Here is a 22,665-nt window from a genome sequence, read left to right on the forward strand (position 1 = left end):
AAGCAGTATCAGTGGAAACAAAATGCACCTCAGCTCACTTTTGGGTGTCATATCAAAGGGTGTACACACTTGTATACATACATTTTTACATTTAGATTTTTAATAAATTAGCACAAATATCTAAAAACCTGCTTTCACCTTGTCATTATGGGCTATTTTGTTGAGAATTTTTTTTGTCACAAAATTCTACATCTATTGTAGAATAAGTCTGTAACGTAATAAAACATGAAGGCAAAAGGGGCGTGCAGACTTTCCGGTTTCACTGTAGATATTACAGCGTGGTTATTTTTACACACACACACCTGCTGTACTCAGCTTCCCCGGAACTTCGTAAACAATAACACGGCCGGATCACTGAGGGGATTAAACTGGTTTTGTTGGAACTTTGACGCAAGTCTGGAATAATTACTATAAAAATGGTGATTTTCAACAAATATTCGACTCTTCCTATTGAACAAGCAGATATGGATTTGAACTACCGTTAACGTTGAGCCCTGCATCATGGTCCTCTATCCGAACCCTGTCAGGGTTTATTGATTTCACCATAATGACCAGCTCGCTGTACATCATCCCTTACAACAGCACAGTCCAAGGCTCGCTATTCCTCAAGAAATGCTCCGAGAGTGATTTTTTAAAATCTATTTTCTCAAAAGATCTCATCTCATCATCTCTAGCCGCTTTATCCTGTTCTACAGGGTCGCAGGCGAGCTGGATCCTATCCCAGCTGACTACGGGCGAAAGGCGGGGTTCACCCTGGACAAGTCGCCAGGTCATCACAGGGCTGACACATAGACACAGACAACCATTCACACTCACATTCACACCTACGCTCAATTTAGAGTCAGATCTCTTAATATAATATCCAAAATTGTGTGGATAACTAAGAATCAGCAAAAATATAAAACACAAAAAAAAGACATCTCTTAGACTGAGCGTTTTAAAAGATTATGTGACAAACATTTTATTTATACCATTTTCATGTCTTTACAGTGGAATAGTAATTAAGACAATCTAACCTTGTTACTTACAAACTTCCTAAAAAGAAGATATTCAGTAGAGACATATAGGGCAGAGAGAGAGGAAAAAAAACAACAAAAAAAAACCAACACGTTTAAAATCATTGATGTCCTAGATATTTAGGAGGGGAAAACAAACAAACAAAAAAATACATTTTGTATACAGTACAATCGAAACATTAAGTTATATTAAAGCACCATGTGTGGAGCATATTGAAATAAATATAAATATCATATTGGCCTTTTTTTGTGCACTGAGGAAAAAAAAAAAAAAATTCTGAACACGACCACACAAACATCGGTTTCATGTCAAAATATGAAATGTGTAGAAAAATGTAACTTCACAAATATTTATGCCTTCCAGTCTCTAACACACAGGAGGTTAAATACCATACACAGCATGCAAAAGGAAGTTTAAAAAAAAATAAAAAAAAAATAAAAAGTAGTGTTGAGCGCCCTTGTTTAAAAACGGTCTGATCCCAGATCAGCGTTTTCAAAACATCCATGCAGACGTTTTCACCTTTTATGACTGTATAATCACGAGTGGTGATGTGTTATAAAGACATTTCCACGTTTCCGTCCATCTCTCACGAGGTACCATCAATATCGCAATTTAAAAAAAAAAAAATTTCAAGAATTTATCCAGCAGAAGGACTGTCCAAACTACCACTACAACAAAGGACAAAAGTATGAAGCACATTTGTTTTTGGATGGCGAGTAATTGACGAGCCTGCAGGATTTTTTTTTAGCATTTTTAAGTTTTTTTCAGAAATGAAGCGTAATACTTAACGACATGGAACACAGTTCGCAAGATGTTCCAACGTCACTAATTAAATCCCTCTTCCAAAGAAGTTTTGCCGATATACTTGTATTGTGCCAAAACCAAGAACATTTCTGGCCCAGGATTGTTTATTTTTTCCACTGAGCTTTTAGACCGGCTTGTTTGTAATTGAAATAGTTGGAGCAGGTTTTATTAATACATATATGAGCACATTTCGTTTACACTTGATTGTTTTACCCCAGTCAACCACCAGCGCAGGTTTTATATGTGATCCAACGCTTCTTGTCTACGCTCGGTGGTCACAGCAGCCCTTCAGGAGTTGAAAAACATTCAACTTTTCAGAAAAGCACCGAGTAGTGTCAAGTGTTTGTACCTCCTGACCAAAGTACTCATGAAAAAATTAGCTTTGTGGGTGAACACGCAACTACAAGGAATCATCAAAATTTACGTGATGTAACCCAAACGCTCTCGATTCTTGAAGACAAACCACCTCAACATAACCAGAGTTTTCAAATCGTTTGCATTACAAAGAAAAAGAAGAGGAAGAACAACAACAACAACTCAATTAGGTTAGTCTAGTCAGTTAGCTGACCAGTAAGAATGTTATAAAGGTTTACAGTGTGTGCTCCAGATTGGGGTGGGGTTTGACAACAAGTGTCAAAGCAGCATTGGGGGGGAGAGAGACAGCCACAGGGCTCCTTTTGTAGTAAACGTGAGCAGCTGGTGGAGATCAGGTTGCCTCAGAGTTACCATCAAGTACTGCTTATAAGCCTGGCAGGAAAATGAGAACTAAAAAAAAATTAAACAAAAACACAGCGCATGCTCCCTGTCTTGGTCCTCGATGAACAGAGCCACTCCAACATACATCTCGTGCACCGTTACCATGAAAATGTGGTTATCCTGTAGACCCTACTTCTCAGTTTAAAACACGAGTATGAAAAAATTCGATCCACAAGACAGAATAATACCTCCATCATGTGGCCAATTGGAACTATGTGAAAACTGCTACAGTTTATACATAAATACACTACACAATTAATTCATCATGGGTGACAATGAAGTAAGTTTTAAATATATGTTTTTTTAAACACAAAAAAAAGCTTATCGTAAATCATAAATGCTAAGCACAACTTTAAAAGTACGTCTTTTCTTTTTACATATAAACATATTTGCATTGTCGTTAATAAATATCGATTTAGCAACCATTAGTCTGTGTACTGAAGGTCCAGATCTACTGTACCATCAGTAACTACCAGCCGGAGTCTCTTGGGCTTGCGGTCCGTCAGGGAGGTGTTCTGCGAGTGAGATGACGGGAAGTGATGGGAAATGACCGGATGGCATCCGGACTGCCCATGCTGCTGAGAGTCCTTGCTCGTCTCCGCCAGGCCTTTAGGGCCTGCAAAGCTGCCCACAGAAGGAGAATGCGTGATGGTGGAAGGGCCGCACGGTTCTACAATAAGCCTTCCCTGGGTTCCGGAAGGCTCCATGAGGCAATGGTATGTGTAATTCGTGGGCACCGACGAAGAGTAATTCAAACATTCCCCGCCGTCGTTGTAGTTCAGGGTGACCGAGTGATCACCGGTGAAGTTCACAACGTAAGACGGGTGAGCAGACTGATTGCACACGAAGGAGGACGGCTGAGGTTTGGTCGCTGGAGCCTCCTGACCGACGGAATCTCTGTAGCTCACTTGTGGACTGCTGTGCTGGGAAACGGCAGGGGACAGCGAAGAGCTGAAGTTGACGTCTAGGGGATCACAGTGTGAGAAACAGAGCTGATTTCTGTCAAGTGGAACCGAGATTTGAGAGCTCTGACTTGGGGCTACCACGGCATGGGGTTTATCCTGTCTTATATTTTTGCTGTTGAGTATGCTGTGACTCTGAGTGGCATGAAAAAATGTAGAAGGAATGTCAGGATTGACAAGATTGCCAACCCTTGTGTTTTGAGGCTTTTCAACAGGCATGTTCTTGATGGCATTTGTTGTGGTTTTGCTGGAACTGAGAAAGTAAACTGGGTAAACCCGATCGCTTTGCGGGTGTGCTTTTGATAGTCCTTTGTTTGATGGAACAGTCTTTGTATCTTTTCTTGAGGTTTCAGAGTATCTCATATATGCGCTTTGAGAACACTCCGGGGATAAATCCTTGTGATTACGTAAACTTGACGGCCCCGGAACAGGGTCGGTAAGTTCAGACTTGCTGCCGTGGCATTTCAGAGAAAGTTTAGTCTCACCTACTGAAGAACCTTTGCAAACATTCTGACCATATCCACCTCCTTCGATTTTCACCAAACTATTGTAGTTCTGAAAAATCGCAGGCTTCTTTTCGTAGCCACGGAAAACCGTATTGCCAAGGTTGAGAGGCCCCAACTCTGAGCATGAGGTGGTTTTGCTTCCTGTATGAACAGAGTGGAAAGGTTTAACAGGGTTGCTTTGTAGTCCAGCATTGTATAAACCTGGCACAGACTGACTCAAGACGGTAGGCTGGGATTTAGTAGTCGAGCTAACAAAGTTGTGCGGCTGGTTATTTTTGTCCTTAGTTTGAATTTTACCAAAGTCCGACTGGTTCGACAAATTCCTTGAGCTGTCAAGGAAATGTATTTTATCCTGAGACTGTGAGCAAGCCGCAGGGGGAATGGTCTGCTTAGCATTTGAGGATGTGTTAAATATTATTAAGTCCCTCTGGTTGCCTAATGTTTTATCTGCCACACAAATCAGTGGTGTTGCAGAATCTTCCTTGGACTGAAAAATCACATTTCGCTTTGTTGATGTACCCTCAGAAAAGAATGCATTCCTCTCCGAATCTCTGACAGCAGCTGAACCCATTGCTGCTGGACAAAATGTTTTATCTTTGGAAGAGAACTCACTGTTCAATGATGGCGTGTCGTATCGTGCAAGCCCAAGATCAGGAAAACTCAGGTCTTCTGGAGTACTAAAGTTACTCCCCGGACTTGGGGAACCAAGGTAAGGGGTCTCTGGGTTCCATCCGTCTGCTGGGCTTTGAGAAAAGGGGCTACTAAAAGATCCATTGTTATGTGGTTCACCAGAGCAGTAGTCAGTCAGTGTATTTTGGAGGCTGCTTTGTGCTTGTGTTTGATCATAGCCGTCAAGATTCAAGCAGTGAAAATCTAAAATGTCTTCTGAATAGTTTGAAAAGGTGCATTCAGTGGTGAAAGGAGAGGTGGGAGGAGACAAAGGTTTTGACTGAATCTGACAGGAGGTAGTTGCACAGATGTTAGCAGGTGCACATGATGGCTGCTGTTGGCTCATGGCTTGAAGTTTAGAGAGGCTTTTGTTGATCTGAAGCAAGTTGTGACTTAAGCAAACTTCTCCCAATTCTGTGCTCTCGAGATTCTCGACTCTTTCTGGTGCTAGTGTTTCTTTAACTTTTGTGAGATGGGATATTTCCGTTAGTCCTTCATGATATGGAGAGTTCAGAGACAAAGGAGAAAGGGACAAGAGGGAAGGCTCTGAAGTGACCACACCTTTAGAGAGCTCTCTAATCCTGTCACACTTGCTAGCTGCTGTCCGGTGCTGGCAAGGAGAGAAGTTTTCCTCTTTGACTTTGCTGAAAGCCATCTCTCCTATCGGCATCCTGTCAGGAAAGACGCATGGCAGAATTCGGGAGTCCCTCAGTACAGAAGTTCCCGGTCCTGGGTTTCCATCTTGTATCTGAGCTTCCTCACCATCCACCTCCCATCTGCCCTCGGCCCGGCGGCGCAACCGAAGCAGAGGTAAAGGTTTGATGTCCGTGTTATCTGCTTCAATTTTGAGATGCTTTACAAGCTGTTGTTCTAGCACCTCAGGAAAGTCCGTTTTACCTTGAACAGAGGCTTCTTGTCCATTAGCATGCTTTTCATTGTTGATGCTAGCACCAGATATCTTTTTATGCCTTTTCCTGGATTTGAAAGTACTTTCTTTTTGGCAATGTTCCAAAACGTCTTGTACAGCTTTAGTGGCTTGCTCCAGGCCAACGCTCTTGTCTGCTTCTCCGTGGCCCCGAATCCGCTCCATTTCCAAGTTTAAGATTGCGACAGAATCCAAAATAGCTTTAAAGGGGTCAATGGCATCAGCCCGTGGTTCTGAATTCTGCGATTCAATGACAGCCCTTTCCCCCTTGAATTCACTCTCCATTTCCCATTCCTTCCCCCTTTTCCTTTTGAGACGTATTCTAAAATTAAGGTTCTGCTCATCTTCACTCACCTTAGATTCCAAAGTGGACAAGGCATCGGCCTGGGATTTTGCTTCTTCCTGCGTCTGCTCTGCTAAATTTTGGGTGACCTCTCTTACATCCTCATCTCTTTCTTTCCCTGCATCGATGCACTCCACTCTGGTTCCTAGCTCAGGTTTCATTTTGCATTTTCTATTCGTATTTACTCCAATTTCAGGTGTCTTTGCTGCCGACTGGCTACCTGTACTACCTCTTTCTTTGAATATCTTATTAGGAGCTTGTGCTGGTCTAACCTGCACAGTTCGAAAACATTTTCTTTGTTGTAGCTTTTTGGCCACTAAGGATTTACACAGCCTGCCCTTTTTTGAGCCTAGCCCTTCATCCTTGAAAAACGAGCCTGATTGTAAAGTCAGGTTCTGAGCTCCACTATCAATGGTCTTGCTCCCTTGAGACGCAGGCAGCAGACTTTCTGGCTTGGTCTCCAGACTTTTACTGGGACACGGAGACTCTGCTGTAGTTGTAGTTATGCTTGCATCTTGATCTGGATCGGTTTCGAGGGATTCTCGAAAAACCCGTTTCTTTAACGGGATGCTGCTCTGGGAACTGTGATCCAGACCGCCTTTTAGAGGAGACAGAGACTCGAAGGAGGGTGGAATAATTTCTGGAACTTTTTTTTTTGCCACTTTTCCACCTTGATAGTCTTCTGAAATTTGTGCACAATGCTGGGCTGCAGGATTCTTTTCCTGTGGCTCAAAATTCAATTTTGGGGTTTTAGTAAGGGATATCAACCGTTTAACTGATTCAGACTCACCTTGTCGCAGAGAATTCCTGACTACAGCATGGTACACTTTACTGTCCAGTCCTTGATTAACCAAGTCACTGTTCAAGCTTTTTAAAATGTCAGACAGAAGGACTCTTGCCTCCTTCATGACAACAGTTTTGCTTCCAAAATGCAACAAATCTGATTTCTTTTCTACAGTATCTTCTTTATGCTCAGCTACCTCACCTTGCTTACCTTCACGCTTTTCCTCATCCTTTTCTTCAGCTGTACCTGTTTCACTCTGCTTTGTTTGACCTTTCGTCACTTGTCCTCTTTTCCTTAAATTACTCACCTCTTCATTATCCTCTACCAAAGATTTCTCAACACATACAGAATCAGACACCATACTGTTAACCTTAGCATTACTACTGGTTTCTTTCTTATCCTGTTTTTCATCGTTATTTTTCTTGCTACCCTTGGGCGTCACCTGTGCATGAGGTTGTTCTATGGTATTCCCACTACTTTCTATATCACACGTCACCTTTAAAAAGCTGTCTGCACTTGAAGTAAAATACATCTCCCTTACCCCTTTCTTAACACCAATTTTTGAGATACCTTTGCTTCGTTTGCACTTTGAGATCTGCTTCTCTACAGCTGCAGGAGGTGTCGGATCTGCATTTTCTTGGCTGTCTGCTCTTTCCTGATCTGCCTGAACAGCTGCTTGCTCTCCTGGGATCGACACTCTGACCAGACTGACTTGTATGTAGCGCGTCAACCCTGAAGGGAGAGAAGAAGATGATGATGATGACGACGATGAAGCTGTTGGAGGTGGTGGTGGTAGGTGAGCAGAGAAAAAAGGAGTCAAGGAAGTAGTAACATTGATCATGCCAGAAACAACAGAAGGGATGTGTTTTTTCTGCAGCTCCCCAGAGATCTCAGAAGCAATCGGGGAGCTCGAATCCCCTTCCTTAGCAGCACCGGAGACAGCGATGCGCTTCTCGCCATCAGCCATGGTCTTGTGAGAATTCCCAATGCTATGCTGCTTCTCCTCTGTGATCACCAGCACTGACTTGCTGTTTGTTTCTCGTCGGGTTTTGTTTAAGAGTGCCTTATGCGGACCAGCTTTTCTGACAGCGCCTCTTCGACACTGACCGTGACGTCTAGCACCTGCACCCAGCTTCGGTGTCCGGCGTATCATTTTGACAGCCTTTTTATTCAAGCGGCAGAGTTTACCTCGATCAAAGGCTCCAGAGCATCTGAATCGGGTGCGAAGCATATTCCTGGTCCGTGAAGAAATGGCCATCTGATGAACACCTCTAACGGCGGTGGTTTCCGCCTCCTGTCCTTTAGCGTTTTCAGGGTCCTTATCGCCAACCGAGGTTAACGTGAAGGGTTTTAAGTTCAATCCATCAGTGTTACTCGATACATCGTTAGAGACATTTTGTCCTTCCTCACCTCTGATCAGTTTGACACCGGTGGGAGATGGAGGCCTGAGCACATCAGAGTCTCGACTCTCAAATTTTGGTCTCACGCTCTCGATTTTTCGCAAAAGGGCTCTTTCCTTGCTAGCAGGATCCTTGCAGCTTAAAAGGAAGTCCACACTGTGACTGTACAGGCAAATGCTCAAGTTCTTTACGGTGAAATGAGACCGGGACCATACGAAATGGTTGTGTTGAGTCTTCTCAGCCTGTTTGACTCGCTCCTCCCTTTTCCACCTCTTGGTCTTTGTCGTCCTGCTGCTCACTGAAGGGGCGTTTCTCTTTGTCTGCTGGGAATTCTTCACAGAGAAAGCTAAGAGTCGGGAGACAGAGAAAGAGAATGGGAAGAGGGCGGGGATTAAAAATAAAACAATACTTAAAAGGATGACAGGAGACTGAAAAGGTTTGTTGTAGGGAAGTGTCAAAAATGCTAAGAGACCAAAAAATTTTCACTTTTAAAATCACCAGCACTGTGCAAAAATCATACAAGTTGGGATGAGTTACCCGGGTTAGATACTGGGAGGAACGGACTCGGAGTACTGTTCCCTTTCTCTCGGTTAAGCCGCAGGTCTGTCTCTCTGAACCTGTACTTCTGGCCGAGCGGATCGTTCGGGCCTTCCCACTCCTGTAGTGCAGCCAGCCTGTGCCGGAAGAACCCTTTTCCTCTCCTGAAAAAGGAAGAGATCAAAGGATTTAATCTCCCAAAAAAAAAAAAAAAGACCTTCACAATCTCACTGTATATATATATACTGAACCGTCAGAATAAATAAATCCAAGCACACAGACGGCTCTTGAATCGACGCCCATCTGGGACTCCCTCACCTCTCACAGGTGCAACATTCACACATCTCATTGTCTTCCCCAAAAAAGCTGTCGCCATAGTAACACGTGATCTCCTCCCCAGGTGAGATGGGACGGACAACCTTCACACACGCACCGTTCTTATCCCCAGGTACAAACTGGCACAGAAACAGAAGGTATTTACTGTTAGGTTTAACTGGACTGCGATATTTAAATATTATAAAGAAAAAAAAACTAAGCTATATTATAATAACAATTAAAAAAAAAAAATCAATAGTGTCATCCCCAGGCACAAACTAGGATGAGAAACGGGGCCAGGCAAAAATCAAACAATGTGTTTATTTTGTCCAAATGCATCCAAAATAAATAAAATGAATGAATATTAATAGTACAATTATTTTTCTACAGCAAATGCAAGCTCAAAGACTTAACCAGGCACACAAAGGAATCATCTTTTGGTCTCTTACCTTACAATTCGGCCTGCAGTCTACAAGCAAGAGATGGAGAATTAAGACACATTAACACACAATTTACATTATAATTTATATTAATAAGAAGCAGCTCATTTTAAAAGCTGTGTTTCGTTTCTTTGGTAACAGCTCATTCACAGGGATTTGTACACTGGCCGCTCCACATAATAAACAAACCAAACTCTCTGATATGGTGGAGTTTTCTTTAAGGACAATAAATGCGTATAGTTGCTCACCGTGGTTAATGAAGGCAGCCGGGCCGAGCCAGAGCTGAGCACACTGCTTACGCGTCGAGTACATCACACTGAAATCGTTCACACCGGTCCTGAGCACAGCGCTGTCAGCGGGACTCAGCTCAGCAATACAGCCCTGCAGCACCTCCACCCGCTCTCCCACCAACCTATACACACACACACACGGATCAGTAAACATTCCTTGTGAGTCAGCGTGTGTGTTTGTTTTTATTACTGAGTCTCTCACCAGTTTCTGGTTGCTGTGATTTTGGCTCCATTGATCTCTGAAGAATATCGGTCACATGACTCGATCTGGACTCCACTGTCCAATAGGAAGGCAGTGAGATAGCGGTACATCTAAAGAGGACGGAGACATTAAATATATATATCAATTTGAAAAGAATCCAACATCTCATCACCACTGGGTGCCAATAATTTTGAATAACTGCTTTTTATTTTGGATAATTCAGAAGGCTTACGTCACGTTGTGACAAAAAACTTAAAATATATATTAAAAATTAAAAAGCAAACAACTTTGTGAATGCAAGCTGATAATTTTTTTTTCTTTTCATTTTTAATTTTTCCAGTCGAAAAACTAAGTGTCGTATTTAACTGAACGTTTTTAGAGGCATAAATTTCATTGCATCGCCCTGGGAAAAAATTTAATTAATTAACCTCCACAAAAATAAAATATTTAACATTTGGGAAAAAAAAAAAAAAACATTTTATATTATGAAGTAGATTTTTTTTTGCAATTTTGTATTAACGATGATGGTTTACCACATTCTGCATTTTATGCTTTTGAAAAAATGTATTTTCTCAACCATTAAAAATAATAAATGTATATATTATTGATAAATTTAGCAACTGATAAACAAAAGTGCTACACTTTGACGAAATAAAACTGATTTGATGTGTTTGCTTAATATCCAGAAATGTAAAAATTAGAAAAAAAAATATTTTACACTGAAAAGGAGGAAAACTGTAGAGACAGTAATAATACCCACGAGATAACGCAGCACTGAGGTGTGCAGCATGACTCACACTGCTCAGAATTCCCCACAGCCTCGTCGACACAGACATCGCTTTTATTTAGTCAACAACAATTTAAAAAACACCCTGGATGACAATTCACGGACAAAAGCCGCAAATCTTAAGCCATCACCACTGAGTCAACAAACCAAAACAAACAAGGCACAGGAACAGGGTTTTATACTCACATGTTGCCTCAGCAACTCCTGCCGGTGCGAGCCGAGGTCTCGGAAGTACTCGCTCGTCCATTCGCCTTCCAGCAGGGCATCGAACGTGGCCTGGAAGTCCCGAGTGCGCTTAAAACGCAGCAGCGTCTCCCTCAGGTAGCTCCACCGCCGGATCTCTGGAAGAGGACTAATATACACACAAAAAACCATCACTGTTCAGCTCAACACCAAGAAAAATATCTGTATCTATAATCGGATTTAGACCCTCTGTGGGCATGGCCTAAACGGACCTTTTTTTTTTTTTGGTAAACTATGCCCCCCCCCCACCAATTTTAACACCCCAGAAAAGAAATTAACTGACAAAATACAAACAAATTAGTACGCTAGAGATGACTAGGCAAATCGAAATGTGTTTAATTAAAAAAAAAAAGACTTGATACAAGATACTCATTATATAGTCACTATGTAAAAAATTTTAATACTGGTGTTAGAGCTGTGCAATACGTCAATGTAATATCAATACCGTGATAAATTGTTACAATACACATTTCTAAGGTATTGTGATGTCTTTTTTAATCATAAAATATTTTACCATTATCTTTTGCCTGATTTTTACTTACAATTTTCCCTATTTTTGGTGGGTTTTTTTCCCTTTTTAAACATAACAAATAAACATTAAATTATTTTTGAATAACATTTTAAAAAATATGTTATATAAACCTTTTTTTTTATATAACTTTGATATATCATACATTGTAGAAATGTCTAAGAATCATGAGATATTTTTGTCATAATACCCCACCCCGACTCACTGCATGGCGCAGCACAAAGAATCAAGTTTTTGGTTAAGTTTTTAGTATTTAAATTAACATCTCACTCGATAATAGGGTATCTGCACATTTTTCAAGTACAAATTTAAAGACTTTTAAGACCTTTTCAAGACCTTTAAATGGAAAAATTAAGACTGTACCATGACAAAGAAAATGATAAATACAACAACTTTAAACTTTTCTGCAATAGTTTTTTTTACTAACTTTAAGAAGAATGCACACAATTGATGAACAACAGGGTGCATCAACGGCAACTGTTAGACATGCAAACAGCTGAAGCAAAGTCATGTGTTTTGGGCCTGCAGAACTACTGTAGCAGCAAGGAGAAGACTGGGGTTTACTGGAGAAAACACCATGAATCATTTCAAAAATGAAAACAAATGGCAAGTAGAACCAGCTGAACAACCTTCACCGGCATTATTTCAATCCCCAAAGATTATCTTTGATGTGTGATTTTGTGTCCGACAGCAAAATCAGTGTGAGTGTGGTACAGTATACAGCTGGCTGAGGAAGTTCTCGAGCATCTTCTGCATTGTAGCAGGGAACAACATAAACCTCTTTATGCAGTCATACAATCATCAGAGCGTTACATTAAACACAGAAAAACAACTGTCACCTTTCATAACCATTATCAATATTAATCAATCAATGTGTTGTAATAAACTAATTATCATCAGTGCAATTGTTATATCAATTCCATCATTCAGTATTCAAGGTATTCCTCAATTAACTTGTTTTTGATCATCATACATCCTTATTTTATTTTTTCCTTTCTTACTTTTTGAATAAAAACCCTTTTTGTATCACTACCCTTCTAATGCACAACATGGGTCAAAAACAATCTGCATTCATTTTCCAGGTTATTTCATGTATGGCTGAGTGTTTCTATGATATACTTTTGAAATAAATTCATTTTGTCATTTACTTTTCCAAATATGCAGTAAATATCTTGTTTTTGTTTAGCGCAAATCATCATTTTTATTTTTCCTTTCTTAAGTTATGAACAAGCACAGCTTTTGTAATTCTACATCACGTTTACACACATGGGTCAGAACCGACCCGCATGCATTTACTCCAGCGTTTGGTGGGAACTGTGAATTGTGCTTGTGTCAGACATTTCACAGCTCAGCACGGCGCCCTTTGCCCATCTAATACATGCAAGTAATGTTTTTCAATTGTTCTAACATTACCTTAGGAAAAAATTGATGTTTAGGTTCCCTTGAGAGTGAGGAGATTACTTGTCAGAAAGTTACAGTAATTACTATTAGCTACCGAGCTGTCGACATATTCTACTTTAGTTAGCTAATTTTATTGTAGTTGGCTTAGCTAACGACATAGTTAATAAATAAATAAATAAATAAATAACTGGCCCCATTCACTGCTAAAGTAATTACTTGAAACAAATTATTATTATAGTATTAAGACATTTAATTTTAAATCACACTTGGATGACCCATGTGTAGTAATATAAAAAGTATTTTTGTTCATAAAGTAGGAAAGGAAAAATTAAATTAATGATTTGTGGTAATTAAAAACAAGATATTTAAAGAATACTTGGAATATTCAATCATAAAATAAATTGATTTTAAAAGATAGAGCAAAGAAAAACTCAGTCAGCATGAAATAACCTGGAAAATGAATGCGGGTCATTTTTGACCCATGTTGTGCATTAGAAGGGGTGTGCATATGTTTTGCTTAATAATGAATAGCGTAGCAATTATTATAATTCAGTATTATTACTACTTAATAAGCAGTGATTATCAAAATTTAATTTAATAATAAGTAGTAATTATCATCAACTACTAAATTATACTAATAAATAAGTAGTGATTATGAAAATGCTATAAAATTGAGTTAAGATTAGTTAAAATTACTATTAAAAAAAGTAGTTATTATTGTTAGTAGTAGTAGTGATACAAACAATTATTCATGGATTATAGATAATTTATTTTTAATAGTGAATATTGATAACTGAACTGATAACATTAACAACAATTATTACTAGTAGTATTATTGTTTATTAGTAGTAGTAGTAGTAGTATAGTTATTTTATATCAATGTCCACTATTTAAAAAAAAAATTATCTATAATCCATGAGTATTTGTTTGTATTCTACCAATTACTACTTTTTAATAATTCATCTCATTATCTGTAGCCGCTTTATCCTGTTCTACAGGGTCGCAGGCGAGCTGGAGCCTATCCCAGCTGACTACGGGTGAAAGGCGGGGTTCACCCTGGACAAGTCGCCAGGTCATCACAGGGCTGACACATAGACACAGACAACCATTCACACTCACATTCACACCTACGCTCAATTTAGAGTCACCAGTTAACCTAACCTGCATGTCTTTGGACTGTGGGGGAAACCGGAGCACCCGGAGGAAACCCACGCGGACACGGGGAGAACATGCAAACTCCACACAGAAAGGCCCTCGCCGGCCACGGGGCTCGAACCCGGACCTTCTTGCTGTGAGGCGACAGCGCTAACCACTACACCACCGTGCCGCCCTCCTTTTTAATAATTATTTGTAATAATTTTTAATAACTTAATTTTATAACATTTAATAATCCCTAGTACTTATTACTCACTAATTCATAAATAGTAATGATTAATAATCAATAATTACTATTACTACTAATTATTAGTGGTTGTTAATATTATTCTTATATTAAAAACACTGTTGTAGACGATAAGTAATAACTAAAAAACTTTTTGTGCAAATAATTTATATTGTACTATATTTAGAATTATTGTATTTTCTGGAGTTCTTTTTAATTGAGTTTTGAAATAAAGGTTGTTTATATATTTATATTAAACTTAGTACAATAAACAATGTTAATTATGTAAAAAAATGATGCTAATAATTTATTAGTAGTAGTAGTAGTATTTCCTATAAGTCCCATTTTCCACCTGACTCTTGTGCGCATGCGCGAACCCCCCTGCGTTTCACTCCGGAGTGCTTGACCTCTAACACACACGCACGCCTCGTGTCCGTGAAAAGCCAGTTTCCCAGTCCGTTGTGTCCCCAGCGCTGCGGTACCGTCTTTACACACATTTGTGCGATCCAGCGCTTTTTATCGCAAACGATTCTTCTCCTTATTTTGGGGGTATTTGTCATCCCCCAACCACTTGTCGTTAAACAGACATCTTCCCATAATTATCAACACTTTCTAGCGCCCACGTAAGCTACCCGCGCATCTCTCACTCTTCACAACCACCGCACCACACTGAACCACACCACACTTCCTCCAGTACCCTCCTAACATTAGTTCTTGATCTACGGAATGCACAGAAGACGCACAGAGCCAATGCTGCCCCCAAAAGGTCCGCTGGTCACTTTTAAAATTACGGTTAAAAAAAAAAAAATACCCATACCGGATGGAGACATTTCACTCGTTCGGTCCAATATTAAATTTAATACCTCCCTTTCGAAAATTCCAGTCATTCCAAACAATTTAAGACATTTTTAGGCCTTGAAAACCGAAAGTTGTATTTAAGACTTTTTAAGGACCCGCGGGAACCCTGGATAACCTGCACACATCTGGGCTCACGTGATGTTACAACCATAATGCTGATTTAGACAGACAGACAGATAGATCAAGGAAGCACGCACACAGTACTTTTTAAAATATCTGTTTTCTAGACAGGCAGTCTGTCTCGTTAAAGCTAATCTGGCAGACAAATTAACGAGTTCAAATGTCATGTCTATATTTATTTTGCCTGTATGTGAAGATATGTTTAAAAACAAGCTGGTTATGTATGTAACACACACACACACAAATAAATAAAAAAAATTAAGTTTATTTAAAAATAAAAACAGCCCCAGAAGCTCAACACAAAGGAATTTTTTTCCCAGACCTATAAAAACACAGTTCACCGTGTGAGTTTAAAATGGTGGAAATACCCAAGAGTCCTTAAACAAAGCTCTTAAACTGTGAAGCATTCTCAAGGCCGTGACCCCCGACTCATTACTCTGAACACCTCGTTAAACACAGGTGAACTCAGAGAATAACTCAGGGACACACACAGCCATCTACTTTACCTTTAGTAAACATTTTATATAAGGGGTGCCAATAATTCTGACATTTTTCTCACATTTTTGAATTATTGGAGTGTTTTTTTTTTTATTTAGGCTGATTACGTGTCACAAAGGGTGCCAATACTTCTGGAACTGACTAGAGAAAAGGCCTGTAACATCATGATTAATTAAAGAGCAAGACAAATACATGGCATGTCTAACTGTCTAATTGGAGTAAATACAAACCAAATAATTAAATTACTTTAATTAAATCACATTTTAAAATTTAATTTATAATAATTTCAAGGCGATTCAAATGACCATGAAATGTCAGAAAAGATTCGTAAAAAATAAATAAATCAATAAAAAGGTGTTAAAACCTTAACTGGCACAATGGAATATAGAACTGAAAGCAACATTTTATAATAAAAAAAAAAAACATTAAATATTTTAAAAATTAATATTTAACATTAATTTTCAGAAACAGGCAAAACATTACTTTATTATTGTGATAAATTATGCCATGATATTTTTTTGCAGCATAACATCGATATCAGTTTTACAAAACCAACTAACAGCATAGATATCGCTCGTTGTTTAAAAGGTTTAAATTCGATTCATTTTTATTTTTCCATCTCAGCATCATGATTATTTTGTATAACATGCCCTTTTTCCACCATTTTACGAATTCCTAATCGTAGCCCAGTTAAACAGTGTGTGTGTTTTGCGAATCCTACCTTATGTTCATCTTATGGGTGCTGAACCCGAGTAACGGGTCCAGCACCAGACTCGTAGCCAAATCATCCGTCTCGCACAGCTCCCTCACACTCATTCTATACGATCCTTCCATGTTCGCCCACCATCCACATGCTGAAGGGAGAAGAACAAGAAGGGGGGAAAAAAAGCAGGAAAATTAGAACAATACACAGTGAGTGAAAACATGGGTTCCCAAATCGCGTGATGAACAATGTCCTCTGTACTAGCGTAGGAGATAAAGCGAATAAAAACAAACAGATGACCCTCCATCTCCGTCTGGTAGTCTCTCAACATCAGGTGACTTCAGTGTTAGGGCTGCGCGATAGGATGATATAATATCATTACCATGATAATCACAATATGCTTTACTGAAATAGAGAATACTGTTGTATTTTTTATATTTATGAGAAATTGTATTTTTCTTTGCTTAATTATTATAAAACTTAAGCATATTTGCAAAGCGTACTGCTGAAACGTCTTCGAAAATGGGGATATATTTTTGTCATGCATATCGCCCAGCCCGACTCTGTAGAACAACAGAAGTCAAGAAAATGAAGATAAAAACATGGAAAAACTTTTAATGATTGTGGATCAACAAGCCGAGACAAAGAGAAACCAAAAGTTTGGTCAGTTTCACTGCCAGTCAGTGTGTTTTATTCCACAGCAATTTACCAACGAGTGTGATGTTTGATTTATTAACAAATGACATCACAAATTTTAACAGTTTATAGTCAGATTTAATGTCATGGGTGGTCCGAGAGGGTTACTTCCTGTTCTCATTTTCTTTATCGCTGCAATAAATCGTCCTTCTTTCATCAGTCTCTCTCTCACACAAAAAAATGCAGCTTATAAATTTACCAAGAAACCCAAAAGTGTAAACTCCTCCGTGTTGAAGAATTTAAATTTAATTAAGCAGAATTTAATTTATTTTTGATAACACGTTTTCTGAGGTTTATTAATCTCTCTTAGATGACATTCACCGTATGTGTCCTGGTACGTACCGTATTTGAATGATAACAGAAACCTGTCTTTCTGACCAATCAGATTCGAGCATTCGCACACTGCAGGACGGATTATTTTCCAATAAGAACACAATTTATGATGATTTGTTCCTGACACATCGTTCGGAGCTCAGGTGCAGAAATGACACAAACCTCCTGTATTTTTTTTTTTAAAGCTGCTTCAAGAAGAAGTGTTTAGATTTTTGTCCACTGTGTTGCTCATCTTTTGCCGACATCCTAAATTATACATTTGAAGAAAAAAAAAGCCTTTTTTTTTTTAAATAAAGTGTTCGGTGGTCAAGGGTCGGGTTGCAAAAAATGCCTGAAGACTCTTGTAAACCTCTCTCTCTCTCTCTCACACACACACACACACGTCCTTCTTCAAACCAACTCTGAGACATGAAGCGCCTTGGGGGAGAAAAAAAAAAACTTTCCTTTTTAAATTTTTTTTCTGCATTTTGAACAGAATAGGAAGGTAAACGTGTTAAACTGCACATCAGTAAAATTGTAAACTGCTAAGTGGAGAAGTTTTACAAGCTTCTGGTTAATAATTATTAATAATAATCTTGAGCATATTATAAACTAATAATTTCAGGAAATGTACCAATTTTTGTTGAAGTAAATAATTTTCCAAATATACAAAAGATTTACATTTATATAAATCTCATTACTGATTAATGTAAATGTCCAAATAAAACCACATCGATTGGACTTTCCAGATTGTTCCCGTCAGTTCTGGTTAATTAGCTTCTCTTCTCTTCTTTTCTCTTTTAACATTCCCTCCATTCTGAGGCAAATAATTCTCGGAGATAAACAGTTAGCCGCTCAGCTAGTAGCTGGTGCAATTATGCTGCTTCACTGAAGCTAAATAAAAAAGCTAGCAGGTTTTGGTGCAGATCCTGCAGCCTGTAAACGACAAACACAAATAGCATGAATTTTACACATCCTTACATTTTAAACATTTTATTCGCCATAACATTTGTACAAATTAAAAGCTTTTGTTTAAAAAAAAAAAAAGTTGTTTTACCTGACGGGCTTTTCGTCCAAATTCCTAATCGGCTCGTCCGTAGTGAATTATTAGCGCGCTAGCAAAGCTAACACTAGCTTATGCTAAGCTAAACTAAGCTATGCTAGCCGACTAGCAATTGTTTCTCTCCAAAATCTCCATATTGCACACTTAGTTCCTCCTTAGATGACCCTACGACAACAAAACATCGCAAAATTAAACAAGATTCACCAACAATCTTCATAAATCATTCATAACAACTAATATTTATCCTGAAAAAAATCAGTTATATGTATATATTTTTTTCCGAACCTGGAAGTTGGATAGTGTTTGAGCAGATATGGCTTAAGAACCAAGGAATTGCCTTAACCAATCCCCGCCATTCGTCTCTTCGCTGTGATTCGTCAATCTCCTTGATGGACAGGCGACTGTACCAATCGTGTCCTTCCATGAACCGTTACTTAACATTCATAAAAGATTCTATTGGTCAAACGTGTCCGCGAGCTCAAATTTGGTCAACCCTGCTAGCTAATAGTCAAGCTTGTATGACCTACAAGGACACAACAGGAGGGGGGGAAAACGGTCGAGTTGCAAATTGGAAGGTGTTGGAAATGTAGGCGCACTTGGTAGCTCGTGTCAGACATTGTGTCACAGGCTGTGAAGGGCACGCGGGAACAGAAAGGCGTTTAGGACACAGCCGAAATGGAGCCGCTATCCTAACTGTACAGGAGGCGCCTACAGTTATGCAAGAAACGCTAGTTGCTGTTTTTGAATCAGGAATTTTTCTTTTTTGTCATTCTGCAGAAATGACTCGCAGTTATTTTCCAACAGAAAAGGATTCCTGCTTTTTAACTGCAAATAATGAATATAAAATTCGCATTATTGTGTAAAAACCTAAAAACAAAATTTACACAAACAGCTCAGGCGGGGCGTTGCCTTCCAAGCGTCACAGAAAACACAATAAAATAAGAACAAAATCAAACAAATCATTTCTTTAGACACAACATATAGCCTAAATATTACTATAAATATAATATATTGATTTTACTGTACGCTTCTTGATCAGAATTTATAATATATAACAATATTTATTTATTATAAATACAATATTATGCTAATTATTGTTGTAATTAATTATAATAAATAACAATAATCGTTATTATAGTCCATATCATAGGTTCTTGTTTCATGTAGTAGGCATGTAGCAGGGTGCATTTTAGTTTTTTCTCTAAAATATATACATTTTTAATGTTTCTAAGCAAGATATCTCATTTTGTAAACATATAACGCCACTATTTATACAGTACTGTGCAAAAGTATTAGCCCCCCTTTTCATACAAACTTTGTTATAGATTTCTATTTTATGACTTCTACATTATTGAGTCAAAACATTACAAAATTATTTTACATTTCCAAGCGTATGTTTTTCCCAGCACAAAATTAAATGTTACAGGGAAAAAAAGTTTGTATCTGAGCAGCGTATTCCGTAAGAGACACTTTTCAGATGAAAAAAGAAAGCATAATGAAGGCTGCTGGGTTTTGGTGTAAAATGAAGAAGCGAGTGTGAAGAACTGTGGCTGGTTCTGTAAGATGCTCAGTAAAACCTACAGATAATTTCCACATAAAACTGACCTCACTGGACCTGAGACTATAATTGATTTATTTTTTAAGAAAAGGGTCGTCTCACACCAAATACTGACTTTGTTTCATTTATTATGGCTCACTGATTACTGTTTGTAGTATTTTTTTTAATGTTGAAACATTTCATTTCATTATTTTTAAGCCATTTTTGGTCAACAGCATTTGTTTACATGTGTCTAAGACTTTTGCACAGAACTGTAAATATCTGTCTACGCTTCATTCAGTAGGTATATATAATTACACTTTTTGAAGTTCATTTTTAAATTTGTGGAAATGGAAAAGAAAATAAATAAGTATTAAATATGCTCCTTACATTTATAAACTTGTTTCTAATTGTCACGATTAAAAATGTCACCTCATTTTGCTTTATCGATACTTATCCTACTTATAGAGTATACAGTTATTTATAATGTATAGCATGCTAGAACACAAATAGCTAAAAAAAAATTAAAATCTAAATTTACCAATCTTATTAAACATAAACTTACCCAAGAGCTACATATCCAGGAAAATCAGGTTTTATCAGGTAGGAAATGGTGCAAAGGGAAAATCTGTTAAACACTGACTGGGCATAAGTGTGTGTGGCCATTTTGTTATGGCATCAGGTTTGTGTGTAAGGGGGATTTTGCCCGAGTTTCTGACTTCTGAGTTGAATGACTTCCCTGTTGCACTTTTCTGTGTCAGAGGTCAGGATTTTTTCTGAGTTCCAAGTACAACAGATTGCAGCACCAAAGTAGAGCGTAAACATTCCAGGGAGCATTTAATTGGACGAGCACAATACTATACAGGATGAGAAAACATCAGTCAGAATAAATGTGTTATTTTAGCATATTTATGGCTTTGCTCTAATTTGTGTCACACTATAATACACACTGATCAGCCATAACAATAAACCCACTGACAGGTGAGAAAGTGAATAACACTGATTACCTCATTACAGTGGCACCTGTCGAGGGGTGGAGTTTATTCGGTAGCAAGAAAGAGAACAGTCAGTTCTTGAGGTTGATGTGTTGGAAGCAGGAAAAATGGGCGAGTGTAAGGATCTGAGCGACTTTGACAAATTGTGATGGTGAGATGACTGGGTCTGAGCATCTCCAAAATGGCCCATCTTATGGGGTGTTCCCGGTATGCAGTGGTTAGTACCGAACAAAAGTGGTCCAAGGATCCAAAGGACAACCGGTGAACTGGTGACAGGGTCATGGGTGTCAAAGTCTCATTGATTCGCATGTGGTGAGTGAAGACAAAGGCTAGCCCATATGGTTCAATTCCACAGAAGATCTCCTGTAGCACAAACTGCTGTAAAAGTGAATGCTGGCTCTGATAGAAAGGAGTCCGAACACACAGTGTATCACAGCTTTCTATGTCTGGAGCTGCAGATCCATCAGAGTGACCATACTGACCCCCTGCACACCACTGAAATACCTACAGTGGGTGTGTACACAAGCATCAGAAGAAGAAGGAAGAGATGGAGGAGGCCTGGTCTGATGAATCATGTTTTCTTTTCCATCATGTGAACAGCCAGGTGTGTGTGTGTGAGTCTCTTACCTGGGGAAGACATGGCACCAGGATGCACTATGTGAAGAAGGCAAGCAGGTGGAGTCAGTGTGACGTGATGCTCTGGACAATGTTCTTCTGGGAAACCTTGGGTTCTGGTGTCCATCTGGATGTCACTTTGACACACATCACCTACCTAAACATTGTTGCAGACCAAGTTCACCTCTTCATGGCCTCAGTATTCCCTCTTTCAGCAGGATGATGTTCCCTGACACACTGCAGAAACTGTTCAGGAACATGATGAAGAGTTGAAGGTGGTGACTCGGCCTTCAGATCCGATCGAGTATCTGTGGGATGAGCTGGATAAACAAGTCCAGTCCGTGGAGGCTCCAACTTGGATCTTACAGAACTTAAAGGATCCACTGCGAACATCTTGCTGCCAGAGACCACAGAACACCTTCAGAGGTCTTGTAGAGTCCAGGCCTCGACGTGTCAGAGCTGTTTTAGAGGCGCGAGTGGACCTACACAGGATTAGGCAGGAGGTTTTAATGTTATTTCTGATTGAGGGAAACACAGCATAGGGAAAAGAAATGGGTCAGTCCATATCTAATCAACCAAATGTAGAATACTGGTCAATAATACCTGGTGGCATGGTGGTGTAGTGGTTAGCACTGCCGCCTCACAGCAAAAAGGTTCCGGGTTCGCGGCCGGCGAGGGCCTTTCTGTGTGGAGTTTGCATGTTCTCCCCGTGTCTGTGTGGGTTTCCTCCGGGTGCTCCGGTTTCCCCCACAGTCCAAAAACATGCAGTTAGGTTGACGTGGGGCGGCCTTGGGCTGAGGTGCCCTTGAGCGAGGTACTGAACCCCTGACTGCTCCCCGGGCGCTCTGGTGTGGCTGCCCACTGCTCTGGGTGTGTGTGCGTGTGTTCACTGCTTCAGATGGGTTAAATGCAGAGGATGAATTTCACTGTGCTTGAAGTGTGCATGTGATGAATAAAGGTTTCTTCTTCTTCTAATT

At 39.3% G+C, this 22,665-nt stretch overlaps 1 protein-coding gene across 3 annotated transcripts; it reads right to left on the minus strand.

Annotated features, from left to right (window-relative positions):
- Nucleotides 1–956: 956 nt before the first annotated feature.
- Nucleotides 957–18,903, minus strand: kmt5c (lysine methyltransferase 5C). Of its 3 annotated transcripts, XM_060902260.1 has the most exons (10): nucleotides 18,827–18,903; nucleotides 18,536–18,706; nucleotides 16,489–16,621; nucleotides 10,924–11,089; nucleotides 9,951–10,060; nucleotides 9,707–9,870; nucleotides 9,468–9,487; nucleotides 9,022–9,158; nucleotides 8,704–8,867; nucleotides 957–8,512 (listed from the first exon to the last, which is right to left on the minus strand). In XM_060902260.1, the coding sequence occupies exons 3-10, from the start codon at nucleotides 16,599–16,601 to the stop codon at nucleotides 3,003–3,005; spliced, it is 6,384 nt and encodes a 2,127-aa protein (XP_060758243.1). In that variant the 5' UTR covers nucleotides 16,602–16,621; nucleotides 18,536–18,706; nucleotides 18,827–18,903; the 3' UTR covers nucleotides 957–3,002. The 3 variants fall into 3 exon arrangements, with proteins under 3 accessions (XP_060758243.1, XP_060758242.1, XP_060758244.1); XM_060902259.1 differs by having other exon boundaries at nucleotides 18,536–18,866; XM_060902261.1 differs by having other exon boundaries at nucleotides 16,489–18,414; nucleotides 18,536–18,866.
- Nucleotides 18,904–22,665: the final 3,762 nt, after the last annotated feature.

The sequence above is a fragment of the Neoarius graeffei genome, chromosome 20, assembly GCF_027579695.1.
Source record: "Neoarius graeffei isolate fNeoGra1 chromosome 20, fNeoGra1.pri, whole genome shotgun sequence".
Classification (NCBI taxonomy): Eukaryota; Metazoa; Chordata; class Actinopteri; order Siluriformes; family Ariidae; genus Neoarius; species Neoarius graeffei.